This window comes from Apaloderma vittatum, unplaced genomic scaffold (genome assembly GCF_000703405.1).
Source record: "Apaloderma vittatum isolate BGI_N311 unplaced genomic scaffold, ASM70340v1 scaffold21430, whole genome shotgun sequence".
NCBI lineage: Eukaryota > Metazoa > Chordata > Aves > Trogoniformes > Trogonidae > Apaloderma > Apaloderma vittatum.
Genome location: NW_009694223.1, coordinates 1,961 through 21,035, shown reverse-complemented (window position 1 = coordinate 21,035; position 19,075 = coordinate 1,961). Strand labels below are relative to the sequence as shown.

The 19,075-nt window shown below is 41.2% G+C and overlaps 1 protein-coding gene across 2 annotated transcripts; it reads left to right on the top strand.

Annotated features, from left to right (window-relative positions):
* Positions 1 to 2,650: 2,650 nt before the first annotated feature.
* On the top strand, positions 2,651 to 18,341 carry ABCG2 (ATP-binding cassette, sub-family G (WHITE), member 2 (Junior blood group)). 2 transcript variants are annotated; one of them, XM_009866965.1, is made up of 15 exons: positions 2,651 to 2,856; positions 4,325 to 4,384; positions 4,858 to 4,972; positions 6,052 to 6,204; positions 6,597 to 6,754; positions 7,340 to 7,491; positions 8,053 to 8,157; positions 9,820 to 10,067; positions 12,342 to 12,424; positions 13,825 to 13,914; positions 14,600 to 14,724; positions 15,849 to 16,003; positions 16,888 to 16,977; positions 17,635 to 17,686; positions 18,139 to 18,341. In XM_009866965.1, exons 1-15 carry the CDS (start codon positions 2,651 to 2,653, stop codon positions 18,339 to 18,341), a joined length of 1,995 nt encoding a protein of 664 aa, XP_009865267.1. The 2 variants fall into 2 exon arrangements, with proteins under 2 accessions (XP_009865267.1, XP_009865259.1); XM_009866957.1 differs by having other exon boundaries at positions 18,130 to 18,341.
* Positions 18,342 to 19,075: the final 734 nt, after the last annotated feature.

Genomic DNA, 19,075 nt, shown 5'->3' with positions numbered 1-19,075 from the left:
AGCTGTTGAGGGACTGTCTGGTATGGATATGCCTAATCCTTCTCGTAGCTGATTTATGTATCTAGTTTCTGCAATGTTCTTTGCAAAGGTGTGTGCAAGCTGATCATAACTCGATGGGTAAATTTAACTTCTACTGTCTGTTCTCAAGAACAGCTCTGTGAAAGTAGTATTTATGAATGTATTTATGAAAATAGTTTTGGATCTTGTGTTTATTGTCTGCCAGTTGAGTTCAGTCTGGAAGACTGAATCTGTTTCATAGCATTTGTGAAATTCCAGTGCAAGTGCTGAGTTAGGTTTTTATGCTGGTGTTTGGATAAAAAAACCCCCAACAAACTCAAATGATACAAAGAAGAATATAACTTGTGTTGATAGTTCCTGAGGTCAGACTGATGTTGCTCTCCCCCGTTTGCTCCTAACATTACCTCAGTAATACTGAGGTCAGAAGAAAATCAGATCAAGTAAAATACTTATCTCGATACCTTATAGATACAGTGATATACTATGGTCAGAGTCACGCTGTCTTCTGAAGAATTCTGCACTCACCATGCTGCTGCTTATCCAGCAGCTCAAGGCATTTTGTAATGCTTGTCTGTGGTGTTGACTTTGCACCTGGGCATTTGGTACCTTACACGGCATCCTAGCAAACGGCTGCTCAGCGTTTTGTGAGACTTTAAGTGAAAAGTTCCCACTGCAGTTCTGAATGCACGTCTCTACTGATAAACAGCAATGATTGATGCCTAGCCATATTAGCCCCCAAACTACTATGTAAATAGCCTTATAAAATTAGCTGCCCTCCTGCAAGTACAGAAGTCTTCTCCAGCATAAGTAGAGTATGAACAATTTATCAATAAAAAGTCTCTAGACTTTAAATGTTTAATTGATTTACTGATTATCGATTTAAACATCTAATTAACTTACTCAAAATCCATTATAGTTACATTTGTAGCACGGTTTCTTTTCAGCGTAGGAAAATTGAGCTGAGATTACTGATTTCTAAAACATTGAGACTGTATTTTTGCCAGCGCAAAAGAGTGCAAATAGCCCTGTTGCTGAAAGTAGGGCTTCTACCAGTTTCACTGAGCTGACAGCAGCAAAGGAGAGTTCAGCTGTCTTTCAGGCAGCCTTAGCAAACTGACAAGATAAGGGCTTGTTCTTTTATGTGATCATATGACTGCGTTAGACTAAAAGGCCCTATTTTTTTACGAGGCTCGTTTTATTAACTGCTCTCAAGCTTATTCAGCATGTCTGAACCAGCCTTGTAATTTGCCTTATTCCTGGCTGCAGGCAGCGTAACCATGCTAAAGTATGGGAATGATCATCCCAGAGCTTCTGGCTGCTCATCTCCCCTCTCAGTTCCCATGTACTACTGCATTACTAACCATTCCCCTAGTGACAATTAAAGTAATTAGACTCTGGTGAGTCAATATGATGTATAAAGAGAGGCCAGATCCTACCTCTCGCCTAAATGACTCTCTGCCACTGAGGAAGTGTAAGTGAGGACAGAGGTCTGCGTGCACAAGGGAATGCTGGCCATGACCCTGTGCTGCAGCTGGATGGCTCACAGGCAGGAGCCTGGCTGACAAGGATAGCAAGTTAACTTTAATTATGCTACAACTACATTCTAGGTTTTACAAGGAAAATAAATTCAAGGAAAAGAATTACTTGGCAGCGGTGTCAGTTTCCATGTTCCTATGCTCTTGGCAAAATGAATTTGTTTTTAAAAAAAAACACAGAACACAACAATTTTAATGTTACCGTTGCACAGAAGTGCTAAAGGTAGGAGGACCAGCTCTACTTTCAAACCACTGCTTTAACCGAGTATCTAATGGGCAAACTCTAAACACATTCAGAACTAGAAAGAATTCGGATGAAGAGAATGGGCAGAAGGCCAGGCCCCTTTGGACCTTGGTAATTTTGAGCCAATCTTTTAGTGTGTCACCTGTTGTACCTGGGGTTTCCAGCAAGTGTGCAGTTTATGTACAGACATGTCTGCCAGAGGCAACGCTCCAGAAAGAGCATCATGTTGTGCTGGTGCCTCTGTGAGAGATACCTGCTTCCTCCCACGGGGAGAACAGGTGCAGCTGGTGCCTGTGGCCAGGTGCTGTTTCAGGGGACTGCCGAGGGGACCTCTGTGATAAAGGACCTGGGGTTGTCCCAATACTGGACACAGCTGCATCCAGCCGGTGCCAGTGGATGCGTTGCTGGCCAAAGCTGAGTGTGACAGCGGTGCTGGTAGCACCTCTGAAAACCTATTTAAGAAAGGGTGAAAGGTGCCATGTGGCATCTGTGAGAGAGGAGTGGGAAAACATGGGAGAAACGGGCCCGCAGAGACCAAGGCCGGAGAAGAAGGATCTGGAGGAGGTGCTCCAGGCACCGGAGCAGGGATTCACATGAGAGAGCAGCTGGGTGAGTATCTGGTGGCCATCCAGGGTCGACCCACCACAACAGACCATCAGGGTGGAGGGAGACTCTTCTGTCTCATCTCAAAGTCTGAGCCCACAGGACCCAATTTCCTCTTTCCTGTCTGAGAGAGTCATAGATGAACATCTGCAAGGCTCACACTGGACCCAACAGACACATCTTTACTCTCCGTACCTAACCAAATATCGCCCTTTCCTTTTTTTTTTTTTTTTTAATTTATAGAGGAAAAATGGCAAAAGACCAGCCACACCTAAGTATTCAGATGTCAGACTCGAATACAAATGGCATCCCCAGCAGAAAGCAGTTCTCTTCAGACTTACCTGGCAGGAAGGAAAGCATACTAACTTTCCACAACATCTGCTACCGTGTGAAGACGAAGACTGGGTTCCTGTGTTTTCGAAAAACAACTGATAAAGAAGTTTTGAGAGACGTCAAGTACGAATTTTAATATTTCTTTAGCATATGCGTATGTTTTATTTCTGTCCAGATGGTTGAGTACACCCATGTAGCTGCGCACAATATACAGAACCTGATCAAGATTTAGAAAACTTGTATGTGGTGGTTGCTTTGTGTTTTCTATCAACTGTGCTTCAGTTTCCTGCTGGGCTGGTGCTCCTTGGTCATCGGAGCTGAGCTTGTACGACAGAGAGCTTGTGCTGCTGGGCACCACGTCCCCCAGGGAGGGACAGCCTCGCCCGCCACTATCAGCATGGGAGCCAGCTGCAGGCGTTTTACACTACCTGGCAAGTTGCCCACTCTGCCCTGGTGCTTAACTGAGATACCCTCACCCTGTTCTTGATGTTTCTTGTGTCTCCTTCCCTAAGCTGACTTTTGGGAAGGTCTGACTTTTTGTTAGGGTTAACTTAAAATGTTAACACAGAAATGTAATAAATGAGGGTTAGGTTAACTTTTAAGAGATGCAAATTTCTGGTGGTTTTATTGTTTTATTTTATGGGGCTTTTTTTCATAATATTAAGCACTACTGCAGTAAAGGAATCATGTCATTGTGGCCTCTGTTCAATAATCTATGTCTAAAGGACAGCCATTTACAGTTCAGTAGTTTAGCTAAGTAGCAAGTACATATACAATATGATATTCCAAGTCACATGTGACTTTCAGCTCCCCAACTCCAATTTCTGTCATAAACATTCATCCTCCTGTGTAGCTCTATCTGTCCTGCCCTTTGCCCATGCAATTTCCACACCTCCTGCACGTGAGCTCTTAAAATCTTTCATACTGTCCTCAAGAGCTGTGTGTTATGGTAACTCAGTCCACTGACATTGGTCGTTTGCAACGACGTGAGTAGAAGGCCTTTCTTGTGGACATAACGTATCATAACTTTATCCTTCTTAATCTGTAGAACCATAAATTTCCACAATAAGAAGTTGAAGGAAACAAAGTTGGCTCAGGGTGAGCAAAACAAAGACTCGTAGGAGGCATGTCATTAAACTCTGAGAACAGCTGTATCGGGCCAGACCAACAGCCAAATACTTGGTTTCTCAGTACTCAAAAACTGCAGTTTCTATAAGTACAGAAAAATCCCTAGTACATTCTGTCTATAGGAGCATTATTCTCTCTGCTGAAAGTAACAACTTGAGAACTGAAGGTAGTAAAGCAAGTGTGTGCTTCATTTCTAGAGATCCATGGGCGAAAAGCGTGCACACAGGTTTTGCTACATTTTACTCAAGTTTCTGTGTTGTCTTCATTATATGATCAGTTCTTCTTGGATTAGGAATAAAAATTAAGGCAGAGTTTGACTGATCAGGCGGCTTCATTAATTCCAGAATTAAAGGAATGCAGAAAGTAGTTCTCCAGATAATTTACACTAGCCTACCAGATGAAACAGGAGGAGAGATAAGATCACCCTATCTATTTTGTTAAACCTATCTATTTTGTCTTACAGTGGCATCATGAGACCGGGACTGAACGCAATTTTGGGACCCACTGGCAGTGGTAAATCTTCGTAAGTGCACTCTTTGTCCTACACAGAAATTACACCAAGGAGAAAATGAACCTGCACATATTTAGTAGTAATGGACAATACATTCAGGGAATGATTTTGTTTTCATTTAGGCCTGTGCGAATCTCACTGGTTTCTGAGGAATATCTGAATTCAAAAAAGACAATATTTACATGACAAAGATGCAATTCATTTTTAGTCCACACTTGCCTGATACACAATCTTTATATATCATTCTAGGTTAAGCTCATATTACTGAACAAACACAAATGCACTAAGAAATTGAACAGGCTTCATTTCCTTACGAAACCGCGACAAAAGAAACTCAGCCTTTGAAAGCTGCTGAGGGGCTTCTAAATAGCAAATGTTTAACATGGGATGCTTTTATGTAGCTATTCATTCCATGAACTGGGATTTTTGTTTACGGAACTTGCCTCCTGCGTGCTCATATGACAAGTAAATGACTTTTCTCCTAGTTTACTTGACATTTTGGCCGCAAGAAAGGATCCCAGTGGACTTTCTGGTGACATTTTGATCAATGGAGCTCCTCAGCCTTCCAACTTTAAATGTACCTCTGGATATGTAGTACAAGTAAGTAACTTTTATCACTCTGGATTTTATGTTTCCCCTCCAACTACAGTTGTAAGAAGTTGCTGCAGTGTTTTAAGTACCTTGCCCTGATCCAAGAACAGAGGCTGATGTTCTAGCTGCCTCTCCACGCATCCACTCTAGCTGGGAAAGAGACCCTGCTGTGTATTTGAGCCTCTTTCCTTAATGCTCTGCAGTCAACAGGAGTGGATGCTTTCTGGTAATATAAAGCTTGTACCTCTGCTTGCTCAGGCACAATGTTTCTGAGTTCCGTTTGGAGAAGACCTTTGTCCTGCCAGGGTGGGCTGAGGAGAAAGACAAAAGAAGGGAAACCACACCCCTCTTTTCATTTATTTCCTATCTCCACCACCCATGCTCAGCAGCCTGCTTGCAGTTTATCAAGACCTGAAGGGTGCACCTATGAAAACCCCTTGTAAAAGTAAGGTCAGCGTGTTACAGAAAGGTAGTCTCTCAAAACACACATGATTCTCTAAACTTCCTGCACTTGACAGATTCCTCTTGCAAGAGACAAGCTGCTACTATCTAAAAAACCTACCCTCCCTTCTCCCTTCCCGAAAAAAGCTCAGAAAACCTCCCTGCTACCCCACATGGACCCAATCTTTCTTTTCCTCCCTTATCTTCTCCCTGCTCTTACCTGTGAGGGGCTGAGGCTGCATTAACAAACACACAATGAGAGGGACCTGAGCTGTAGCTGCTCTATAGAGCACTTTAGCCCTTTAGTATTTCCCTCAGCACCTCCTAAAAACTGAATAAGGTAAGAATACATGAGGGACGGTTTTGAATATGTTGCTATTTATGCATTCTGATGTCATGCATGATGGAGGATGTTCCTATATTGTGTTGCTTTATGAAAAATGGCAAACGTAATTACATGCGTGAAATACCTCTCTGCTATGACACACCATTGAAGACATACCCTACTGCATGTTCTGGCAGTTCCTTCTGTCCCTCTGCATGCAAGGACAGCATAAAACACAGGTAGATACAGTTCTCAGAGGAAAAAATAGGAATTGCTAAGTGACAACCAAGTATCTACTTTTTTTTTTTTTTTCTAAATGAAGGATGACGTGGTGATGGGAACCCTGACCGTAAGAGAAAATTTAAAGTTCTCAGCAGCACTCCGTTTACCAAAGTCGGTGAAGGACCAGGAAAAAAATGAGCGAGTGAATCAGATCATCAAGGAACTGGGTTTGAGCAAAGTGGCAGATTCCAAGGTAAGGCATGTAAATACGGTGCTTAAATCATGAGCAAATATTAAGTGATTTATTTAATTAACCAAATGGCTCAGCATGGTAGATTAAAAAAATGTAAAATTAAATGGACTATTTCACTAATACAGTCATTAATAACATTTCTGTATGGTGATCTGTATGGACTCCATGCTGACATAGCAGGGAAGGGCAAGTCTTGGGCTGGAGAAAAAGAGAAACACCTCAAATAATACTAACATTAACAAAACCAGCATATGTGTGAGGTAACATCTACACCTGAGAGTAAGGTCTGTATCTCTTACAATTCTTCCCAAATGCTGCCAAGTCAGTAGGATGCTGTTCACTCGAGTATTTGTTATCAGGCCACACAAGACAAGTTTCTTGCCTTATGACAGGTTGGCACCCAGTTCACTCGTGGGGTGTCTGGAGGAGAGCGGAAAAGGACCAATATTGGGATGGAGCTCATCACGGATCCTGCCATCTTGTTTTTGGATGAGCCGACTACGGGACTTGATGCCAGCACTGCTAACGCTGTCCTGTTGCTATTGAAAAGGTGATGGCATTGGAAAAAGCCTCCTGTTTTCAGCACTCAACTCTGCTACGTTTTGGTTGTATTTGACTTAAATTATAGTTAGAATAAGCAAACATGGAAATTAGACATGTAATTGCTTATCGGTGAACTGAGGCTGCAAAGAGGGTAGGAAAAATTCTCCCCTCAAAGCTGCTCACAGTAAAATCTCAGGCCTGTCTTTGGGAAAACAAGCACAATATGTTCTCTATTTGCAAATTTTACATCATTTTGCATTAACTACAAGCAAAGAAGACTCAAATGCTTCTCACTGGAGCTTTCTGCTTGCATCCAAATCTTCCCAGGACCTTTCCCTCTGACAGCATTCCCAGAGAGAGGGGACTTTCTTCTCTCACACAGGCACTATAGATATGAGTTACATATTTTCTTGGGGCTTTTTCTTTTTTTTTGGTTGTTTTTCTGTTGTTTTTTTTCTTTTATGGTTTCCTTCCCCCTCTGGCATACCAGGTTAATCAAACTTAGCCAAGGCTTGACTGAACTCACAAATTCTCTTATCTAAATGCTGAACTGACTTGCAAAGCTGATGTCTCTGTCATTCTTCACGTTCAGGTTGGGAAACAATGGAAGAACAATAATATTCTCCATCCATCAGCCTCGATACTCCATATTTCGACTGTTCGACAACCTGACACTGCTGGCCGCAGGGAGAGTGCTGTACCACGGGCCAGCTCAACATGCCATCGAGTACTTCCAGTCTATCGGTGAGCACAACTCACAGCAGGGCCACCTGTAGTGACATCTTTAGTTTGCACTAGCTTGAATAAAACATCAATAGTGCTTGATCAGAATTGGACATGGCGTGTGTTAGCAAGCCTGGGATTTTAACAGGCTAAAGGTTTCACCTCCATCATGGATGTGCTCCATCCCTGGGAGTGCTCAAGGCCAGGCTGGATAGAGCCTTGAGCAACCTGACCTAGTGGGAGATGTCCCTGCCATGCCAGGGGGCTTGGAACTAGATGATCCTCGAAGTCCCTTCCAACCCAATGCATTCTATGATTCTATGACCCATATGTAGGTTTGAATCAACTGTTCCTGGGCGTGTTTTAATTAGACAAATGCTAGGTTGAAAACCCATGCTAGGGTTGAGAAGGGCACATTGCCATCTCTTTTACCACTGTGCTTTTCACTAGTAGTGGTATCTGACAGCGCTGTTCATCTCTTGGGTAAGCACAGACCTTCTGAAGCTTGTGATGCTTATGGTGCAGGCTGCTCAATGCCAGTCACACCGTCACCGCTTAGGGCTTGTCATGTTGTCATCGCAGGCTACCAGTGTGAACCGTACAACAACCCTGCTGACTTTTTCCTTGACATCATTAATGGAGACTCCACTGCAGTGGCAATGAGCAAGACCAACGCAATGAACACAGGTATGAAATTTGGAGCAGAGTGAAATTTTCACAACATGTATTTCGCCAGAAATTGTCCTGCACAACAGAGAAAAAGCACTTACAAGTATCAAATAACCAACAGCCATGTTGTAAAGGTGTATGGTTATTTGTATGCATGAGAGTACCACCTACCACTGATCCATGTTGCTCTGAAGGGAAAAAACCAACCCACGCCATTCCTAAATCATTTTTCTTTATACTGGGAAAATAATCAGAATGACCTGAAGTAAGTACCAAATTAATATACAGCCCTACTATATAAAATATTTCTGTCTATGCAAGAATAGTTTGCCTCTCATAAATAGGTATATAGTAACTTAACATCATCAGCCATTTCTTCATAAACTGACCTGTATACTTGTGTCACACTCAAATTAGAAGATATTAAAGATGAAAGAATATTTTCCTGTGTTGAACTTAGAATGGCTGAGAATATATGAAACTTTTTCTGTCATCTCTCAACACAGAGAAAGAGCTTCTTTCATCTTTGAGGCAAAACAACTGAAATCCTCTGGAAGCAGAGGTGATACACCAGGACAACTGTTCCAGTTACAGACATAATTTGATGCAGTTAGGACATGTATTTTTTGCCTAATGTCGTAGTTTATCTATTATGAAATTACTGTTTTCCTTCCTCTGAGTAGGATGGGAAGAGGAGGTAAAGACAGGAGGTAAAGACAGGAGAACAGTGTTCTCCTAATGCCTCCCTGAAGTTGTGGTAAGGCAGAAATTATCCTCAAACCAAGAAACTGAATCTCACCTACACTCAGTAGCATGCTTTTTCATATTATCTGTTGCTACTCTTTAATTGCACACTCTCTTTTCACATGAATGAAAAGAGAAATGAAATAATGAATACGCTATCTGCCCCAAACACATAGTTTCATTATATCTTTACCAAAGAACCAGCGTTTTACAAAAATGCTGTGTTCAGGGTCTGACTAATATTATAGCTGGCACCACACATTGTATTTGTCACTGGAAGAGCACACTGTGCTACAGTTGAGAGAAAAACAAGGAGCTCCAGCTAGAATTTCTTTGAGACACTCAAAAGGTTGACTGAAGTAAACACGTGCAGGATAACCTGGATCTAAAAGTGTGGGAATTCTAGGACTGTCTCATCAGATGTGTGAAACAAATCACCTCCAGAAAAAAAAAATCACTTTTTGATTAAAAGTCAGTTTGCTGTCACTTTGAAACTTCATTAGCAGACAAGAGTTTTACCCAGTTAGTCTGCTGTGAAGCTGCTGCCTGTGGGACAGGTTGCACAGACAAACAGAGGTTTGCTTTTATTTATACCAACTCTATTGAATTGCGTGCTATGAGACTGAGTTTAGTGAACCACTGGAACTAAATGTATTAATTCTTCTCGTTCATTTGTAATTCTCCCATTCCAACATAACTCTCCTGCCTTAGCTCCTAAATAATCTTGCCATCCCTTACAGAAATCATAGAATTTTAGAATCTTCCAGCCTAGACTGGAAGGGACCTCGGAGATCATTTTAATCCAGCCTCCCTGTCATGGGCCAGGGACGCCACCTCTCGACTAGATCAGGCAACACATGCGGACCGAACGGGAATCGAACCCGGACCTCGGCGTTCTCAGCACTGTGCTCCTATTTCTTTTTATCTTTTCAGCAGAGAGCACTGAAGAATGCACTGAATGTGATAAAACCATAGCTGAGAAGTTAGCAGAAAAATATTCTAACTCTTCCTACTACCAAGAAACGAAAGCAGTATTAGAGAATATTTCTTCGGGACATAAAAAGAAAACAAAAGCGATTTTTCAGCAAATCACATATGCCAATTCCTTCCTTCATCAGCTGAAGTGGGTGTCCAAGCGCACATTTAAAAACCTAATAGGAAACCCTCAAGCTTCGATAGCTCAGGTAATGGTATTTATTTCTATCCTTTTGTAGTATATGTTGAATTTATCCCACTTCTCTATTAGATAAGCAGCACGAAGAACAGTTCAGTAATTAATTTTGGACTACTGAAAGACATTAGCAGGCAGATCTTTTCCAGCAGAGTATTCTGCTGCTCCTGACCAGGAGCATATTATCCCCAAGTAGTTTCACACATTTGCTCATGAACATTCTTCAGACTCAACTCTTAATAGTCCAAGCTGTGGGATTTGGCCTCAAATCTTCTCCCTTGCCAGGGAAACTTCAGCAGAGAGTGAAGTGCTGGCAGTTGGCTCAAGTGTGAAAATATTTTCACAGTCTTGTAGTATGTGTGTCCTTTGGTTATTTGACTGTTCATAATGACAATAATGTCTTCTGGAGAAGATGTGAAGATGACTACACTAGGGTCTAACACCTGCCATGGAAGATGAGCATATTCTATCTGACTGGCCCTGTTAATGCTGCTTTTTCAGAAGAATCAACACCACAAGTGTTGATTTCTTAAAAGCTGCTCATTGCCTTCAAAAATAAAGAATGCCTGGCTGACCTCTGCAGAATGACTAATCCTCAGGAATCCCCCAATTCACAAGCCAAACTCTGCAGTCTCAGAACCACCAAAACTCCCACTGCAATTCTTAGCAGTTCTAGAGAAGGCAACAGAAAAATTGGTCCTGAGCCAGGGCTATAAAATATCTTCATGATAGTTTATGTCATGAGAGAACAAATGGCCAGTGTGGAGGGGAAATGAGTCCAGAATTCTTGAGGTTAAAAGGCTTTCAGTATGTGTGTGTGTCTGTATGTTGATACTATGGAGATCCTTAATAATTGCTTTGTAAAAGCTTGACCTTGTGACAAGAATTAAACTCTCAAGGATCTCGTAATACCCTGAGGTTAATGGTCCTGACTTGTTTCTCACAATCTTTTCCATCTCCCCACCCTCATTAGGGACGGATTTTACAGGCATTCTTTGAGAGGTACATGGCTCATTAAGCCTTTTTTCATTAATCTGCTCCAAATTGGTCTTGCTATGATCCCTGTTTTCCACTGCAATTGGCTTAGGGGCTGAATTATCCCTGGCATTTGCTCTTTCCAGCAGGATCTTAGCAATAGGGTACCATAGATAAAGGGGTGTATGGTATTTATGTGTTGCTCATGCTTAAAAATGACAGAACCGTCTGATGTCATCAGGTTTGCTCAGATTTTTGTCATTTGCATTTAGCATTTAAAAAGTGTGATGTTACACACTTCAGACTTTTAAATGATATCCTTGACGTCTATGGTATCTTTGCTATTTAAATTGTGTTACAGACTGCAAATATCAGTACACCTACAGCCCGATCGCAGTATCTTGCTCATGTTAAAAAGAAGCTTGTGAGTAAGATATGTGACACAGCCCAGCAATTACACACTGTGGAGCATGAAAAGAAACTGTCATCCCCAACCCAGCAGTCAGGAAACACTGCTTTTGGCTATTGGTTGCCACAGTCAAAGTAGCACTGAGAAATGCTACTTTTCCAGAGAAAGCCCTGCAGAAGCACTGCACTGAAGAGCCGTGGTCAACTCCTGTCACTGACAGCAGATAGGGAGTCACCGACTCTCCCAAGGACGATGAATATCGGAGAGTATCAGTAGGGTGAGAGGAGCGATGTTGCAATATATCATGACATCCAAGCGCAAGAAGAGCAATGTTGCATATAGTCATGACATCCAAGAACAGCGGAAATGCTGAGAGAAAGCAGCTTGGTAGATGCTGGGCTTCCTCTGGGGAAAGGTGTTATTCCCTCTTTCTAACCTGCTCCTCCAAGCCCTCTTCCCATCATTGGTGCTAGCATGCTTCTGGCATGTCCAGAGCAGATCCCTCAGGTCATAGATCTGGCCTGGCAGGGGGTCAGGGAAAAGCTGTGATACTGCTGCAGGAGTGAGCTTCCTGCCAGGTGAAGCTGCTGTACTGTCCCTCCTTTCTAGCCCTGCCCGTGGGAGACAGCAGCGGCTGCCTGTTGCCCAGGGCAGGAGGCACTGGGGAGCTGCTGTGTCTAACAGACAGCTCTCGGAGGATACTGTGGTGCAAGATAAAGTGCTGCTGTGCTGCAGGTTGCTATGCTTGCCATCGAGTCCCTTCCCAGCTTGGATAGCTTTTCTGCTTTCCGAGAACATTTCCTGTCAACCTATGCTCACCTGCTACACATTTTAAAAAAAAACTACTGAAGCTCTGAAAGTAACAAGAATTTGCTTTTCCTCTTCTTTTCTTTTTACATTTAGGTGTGTGTTACAATTGTCCTGGGCTTGATTGTAGGAGTCATTTTCTTTGGACTTAAAGAGGACTCTGCCGGACTACAGAACAGGTTAGTCAGTTTAGGTAATGGATATCCAAAAAATGGATAAAATTCCCTTATGGTTGTAATAGGATAACAAACAGCTTGGAGGCTGAGAAGGGACCCGTTAGCTATTTATGATTATTTATTATATATTATTTATTTTAGGGGGCTGGTTAGCTCAGTCAGTTGAGCGTAGCGCTAACAACGCTAAGGTCGCGGGTTCAATTCCCATTCGGTCCCCATGTGTTGCCTGATCTAGTCGAGACGTGGCGTCCCTGGCAACAGGGAGGCTGGATTAAAATGATCTCTAAGGTCCCTTCCAGCTTAGGCCATTCTATGATACGATTCTATGATTTATATCTACCTCTTTAAAGCAAGTGCTTCCCTTCACATAAGTAGGCAAGGCCAAGGCTATCTTAAGGACTTCATTATCATGCTGGACTTGATGATCTCAGAGGTCTTTTCCAGCATCAACAATTCTGTGATTCAAAGTGAGGATGTTCCCCTGCGTTTAGGAAGGTCCCTGCAGAACTGAGAGGGGAGATGCAGTTCTGCCCTGCCACGCTGTAACCTGGACAGCAGTCCTCAGGAATTGAGTGACACTGCTTCTGTAGGATGACTTTTTTCAGAGCCAGTCAGGTTGCTGAAAATGTTGAACAGCAGATATCGTATTAAAAAGGCTTAATTCAGCATGGCAGCATTTTAATTTCTTTTCTGCAAAGATTTCCCCAAGATAAAGTGATTGAAGTTTAAAACATACAGGCTTGGCTACGTAAAACGGGGTAACTAAAGCTTTGATCTCACAACTGCTTCTATATACACACTTGAGTTTTCACCAGCAGTAAGTCAGAAGTTGCATCTAAAGCTAGATTTAAAAATTATTCTGGTCTATGTATCATTTTGACAGCTGTGACAAATGGGTTTGCAACTAAGAAAGCTCTGGGTTCTCAGTCTTGAAATGCTTCACAGCATTTACTTAAAAATGGCCCAATTTTAAATTGGATGTGGAAGTGCAAAGCCTTAAATTTTAGTGGAAAAGGTGAAAAAATCTTCTCATGTTAATTACTCAGTTCCTTGCAGTTTGCATCAGATGAACGCCTCACAGACTGAGAATTTTTAACATGTCATTAGTTACAAGTTACATTAAAGAAAGGGAAAACAGGTTCATTTTCTATTCTTTGACTGCATCAGAGCACATACTATCCTTGCACGTAAATAACAAATACTGCCTGTACCACATCTACATCAGGCTTGTTACGGACTCACACTTGTAGCCAAGCCTTCTCCTGTGCAATTCAGGATGGGTTGTCACATACTGTCAAGCTCCAGGCACTATATTTTTACATATAGGATTTATGTATGCTCTAGTGAAAATACTGTATTTACATCACATTTTTAATATCACCTTGCTGTTTGGCTTTTTGTAGAGTGGGTGCAATGTTCTTTCTGACCACCAACCAGTGTTTCAGCAGTATCTCAGCTATTGAACTCTTTGTTGTGGAAAAAAAAATGTTTATGTAAGTAAAATCTACAAAAAGGTAATCCGGGACTACTGTTAGAGAGTTTATTTACTCTGCTGTAGTTAATTGTCATTTAAGTACAGCTAGTGCAGAGTTTTCATAGTGCTCATTGCAAAGGTACTCTTTCAGTCTGTTAGTGAATTGTCTGTAAATCTCCATAACTATCTATGATTTGCAATCGTAGATGCTGTTTTGGAGATTTACAGAGTTTAAAATTATTAACATATGTATGTTAATCATACATATGTTAATATATTTATTGGAGTTTAAAATTATTAACATATGTAGAAAAAGCCACAACTAAATACTCAATTTAGGTTTTGATTAATAAGTTTGTGACTTGCTGTTGAGGACGGTAAATACTCTCTAACTGAATTCTTGAAGCTACACAGATTACATTGTACAGAAAAGGAAAATTATTTATGCTTTACTCTCTCTATTTTCATAACAGGACACACACATTTACTAAAAATTATGTACACAAGTATCCTATGCATTTGCACATGAAAATGCCACCATTACTATAGTGTGTGGCTTACTGTATATTTGCATTATAGCCTAATCATGGAAGAACTACTTTTTTCCAATTTGGGCTAGAATTCATTTGTCTCCAGGTGAAAATAATCTTACTGGTTTTCAATGCTTACATTTTTAATATGCTCTATATATCTCTGTGTTTCAGACATGAATATATCAGTGGGTACTACAGAACTTCTGCATATTTCATCGCAAAGCTAATGGCTGATTTAATACCCATGAGGACTATACCAAGCATCATCTTCACTTGTATAACTTACTTCATGTTAGGCAAGTATGGTCTCCTACAGTCCCGTTACAACCCCCTCAATAAATCAAGGCACTCGCATTTTATGTATGTGCATGTGTACATGTATGTTTACATAGGCTAAAGCCCTACGTTGGCATGGCAGTGGTTACTGCACGTGCTTTTAGCATATTGTGCTGTTTACAGAAAAAACACACTTGCAAATATTTAAACATCCATGTCACAATCTGTGATGTGTCTCGTCTCCACTGTCCCTAGAAAGAAGTGTGCCATCATCATCACTACATAGGTTTGATATATTCCTTTCATTTATGGCAATCTTATCTTCCAGTAGCTTTTACAACATGCTTTTTTTCATCTTTGCAAGAACATCTATCAAAGAAAAATTTTTTGTTTTAGTAACTTTATATTGTGTGATTTAATACCAGCTTGTTCCTTTGGTTGAAATGCCTTCCAGTTAGCGAGCAGACTTTGAAAAGCCCTGGCTCCAACTTTTACAGCCCTGGAACACCTTCAAACATCATGCTCAAAACATGTTCCAGGCAGATCATTCCCTTTGGGTAAGGTTTGAGATGACAACATCCTTTTGGGATGTTCCAAAAGCTTGAAAATGCAAGCAGAATTTTAAAATAATCACAGTTTGCTTTGGTCTGAGCTTTTTTTGCCTTAGGAATAGGAAACAAGGCTGCATTAGGGAGGGGATCTCAGACTACAAAACTGGAACAAATCCATAGCCACCCAAAGGCCACTATGTCTCTTAGGAGACCTCTTTGCTGGAAACAAATGAAATGCTGTACAACTGCTGCTCATGGAATTGCACTCGAAATTTCGTCAATGGACAACTTGTGAAACTTTCACCTAGGACTGTACGGAGTACAGTACTGTAACTTCTACTCATTTTGCTATCTCCAGCATTACTGCATATTACAGGCATATTACATATTCATTCTATCCTCTGTTGCTAGGGCATACACATATGGACTGTCAAAAGCCCCACTGCAGTCTTGGGTCTCAGTGACGTAGCCTACGCTGTCAGCCAAAATATATTCTGTAGGCAGGATACACTATGTGAGTCAGGAGAGTGTTCAGGTTACGGTAGAGATTTGGGCAGGATCATACTGAAATCCTTCTTGTTCTGGTCTTTAAGGTTTGAAACCAACAGCAGGAGCCTTTTTTACAATGATGTTTACCCTTATGATGGTGTCCTACACAGCCACTTCTATGGCACTAGCCATTGCAGCAGGACAGAATGTGTTCGCTGTAGCAAACCTGCTCATGACTATCACCTTTGTTTTTATGATGGTGAGTAGCATTGTTTAGTTTCCTAGACTGAATTCTGAAATCCTAAAAAGGCTGAAATCTGGAAATCCTACCAGCACAGATTTCAGCTTAATCAGCAAAAAGAATGTGGGATCAAGCATGTTGAATATCCTGGTTATTCTGATTTGAGTATTCTGATTCCACGGGGTCGAACATTCCGATTTGTTCTTGTAATTAACAAGAACTGGAAGAATGGGGGGCTGGGTATGGGAGGGAGGGAAAGTGGTTTCGCTGCTCTCTTCTTTGTGGCTGTGGCAGCCAGCATACTGCCTGGAAACCAGAAAAATGGTCTAGAGCTACAGTTCATTTACTCTCCTTTAGCTTTGCCAAAGATAAATTTGGCAGCCTCCTGCTCTCTGAGAACACCACTGCAGTGACCCTCCTCAGCTGCAGAGATAACCACTGGGCGTGTTAGAACAGGACAGCGCACAAACAGCTACGGTTAGAAGAGAGACGCCCTAAAAATGAGGCAGCACTGACCCAACAGGTGAAAACTACGCTGCCTCAGGCTCAGGGCACACAAGCAGAACAGAGTGCACTCCACACACCCAAATAACAGCAAACAGCCCATGGACCTACAGATGGGAAGCATCTGGGTTTAATGCATAGGTGAAAGCACTCCCCGTTGCTCATTTTGGAATAAGGACCACACAGGGTTATGATCCAAAGCTGAATAACAGAAAAATAATTCATTTCCCCTCCCCTGTTCTTCCACCGGAAGAATTTCTTCCTCTAGAAATGCCTTCCCTCTTGTTCTTAATCTGAAGAAGCAGAGTCAAGAGCTAGAGAAGAACATATGGTAACAACATGCCATTTGTAATTTGTGTTTTTTTTTGTTTGGGTGTTTTTTTGTAATCCTTGCCTAGATTTTCTCTGGGTTGCTGGTCAATCTCACAAGTGTCATGTCCTGGCTCTCCTGGCTCAAATACTTCAGCATCCCTCGATATGGAATGACAGTAAGTGCTGTATTTTCCTGTGTACAGACTTGGAAAAGATTTGCCAGACAGGAATGTCTTTACTCATGATAAAGGAAACTGCAAACTTTACAGGATAATGAGCAAAAGGTAAGCTAATCAAATACAGCAACCTAAGAACATACATAGTGCACTATCTTGAAATAAGAAAGACTTCTCATAAACCAGCATCCTCTGCTGTTTAGAAGAGCTCATTTCTGTAACTTGGAAACACCTCATATGAGAGACAGTGAAACGCCTACATCCACTGGAATGAAAACAATACAAAGTAAAGAACAATGTTATTCCTAAACCCCACTTCTTCTCTTTCCCATCAATCAATCAAAAACTTGACAAGCTAAAACTTTTATCCTAATTTTTGATAATTTAACCCTGGGTGAGGTTTCGCAGAGAACTCTGGGCTTTAATATGCCTGTGCAGAAATAGTATAGTCTGGGGGGAGGTGTATGTGCATTACAGGATGTGGACTGCATAGATTCCTGTTTTAAAACAAAAAGAACTATGCTGCTCAGTTAAAAGATGGAGATTTGGCCAACAGTAAATAGTGATACCATTATGTTTTTAGAATAAATTTGAATCTTGTTCACATATCATTCCTTTATCTAATTTCTATTGTCATTGTTTCTTTTACTTTGAAAGGCTTTAGAAATCAATGAGTTGAGTGGCCTGACCTTTTGCAATGGACAGACAAGTGAGATGTAAGTATTTTGGTACATAAAAAGAATCCCACTACCAGCAACTTAACCAGTAACAGTCCTAGAGCATTAGTCTGTTAATGAGATACTCACTGATGACCAGCAGAATGTGTGAGATTTTATATGGAAAATAAAATTTTGACTTGAGTTTTGCATTCTGTCTGCAGAGAACATGCTGCTTGTTGTCATACTTAGTATTTATAATACTAGAAACATCTGGCATTTACTCGAACACATACACCCACTGCAAACCACACACACTACACACGCTACAAACACATACACATGCTACAATTATACAGCCTCCAAAAATTCATTTCATCTTCCTATAGGTGACTGATTCTAGCTACAAGAAAAACTAATTTACAAACAGAAAATAAAATAGTAACATATGGCTGATGTTTGCCTGGCCTACTATAGGCATGAAATCACACTACAGCTTCTAGAGATCTTCCTAAGTTTTTTTTTTCTAAGTTTATAAATGTGTCCGTATTTATCCATAGGTGTACTGGAGATGGATATCTAAAAGAACAAGGCATTGATGCAAGTACCTGGGGCCTGTGGCAGAACCACGTGGCTCTCGCCTGCATGACAGTAATATTTCTTATCATTGCATACCTGAAACTGCGCTTCATGAAGAAGTTCTCTTAAAACCAGAATGAAAAATGCACTTCCCACTGTTCAGTAGCTTGACAAACTGACCGTGCAACTGTCTTGATTCATTTTTGAGACCTTCATTTCTACAAGGCATCAATGTGAATGTCATCCTTGTGTATTAAATACTTAGTATTAATGTACTTTGCTGAAATGTCTAGCTTGCCTCCGTTGTCTTTGTCATAAGAAGTAACATCTGTTCATTTCTTCAAGAGACCATTTGGTCTTTCTGAATGTTCCAGCTATGAATTTGTTAAAACAATGAAACTAATATTTAATGGCTTAACCTGAAAAAAAAAAAAAGGTTCCACAGTTTAATTAGCACCTACACTAATGCAATTTCAACTGCTAATACGATCACAGCCTACATGCCAGTGACAAAAGCATCCTCTCTATCCCAGCACACATCTCATACCCTTTTCTATTTGGGAATTGTTACTGCTCTAGACTGTGCTTGACTGATGTAATCAGGTTTTTTCTTACCAAGCTCGAATGACAGAAACACTATTTTTTAAGTAAAGGTGACTGTGTGCTTTCTTACTCTGCCATTTTGCATAATCCTTGTGCCGAAATTTGCATTTTCTCTGTGTAACTGCAAGTCATCTTCACTGTCCTCTTACCGCTGCTATTGTGGGTACTTAGTCTTTTTTATGGTGACCAATTTCAAGTGTATAGCTAATCAGGATGGCACATCATTTGTAAGCATCCATAACCCTTTCCTGACAGGCCAG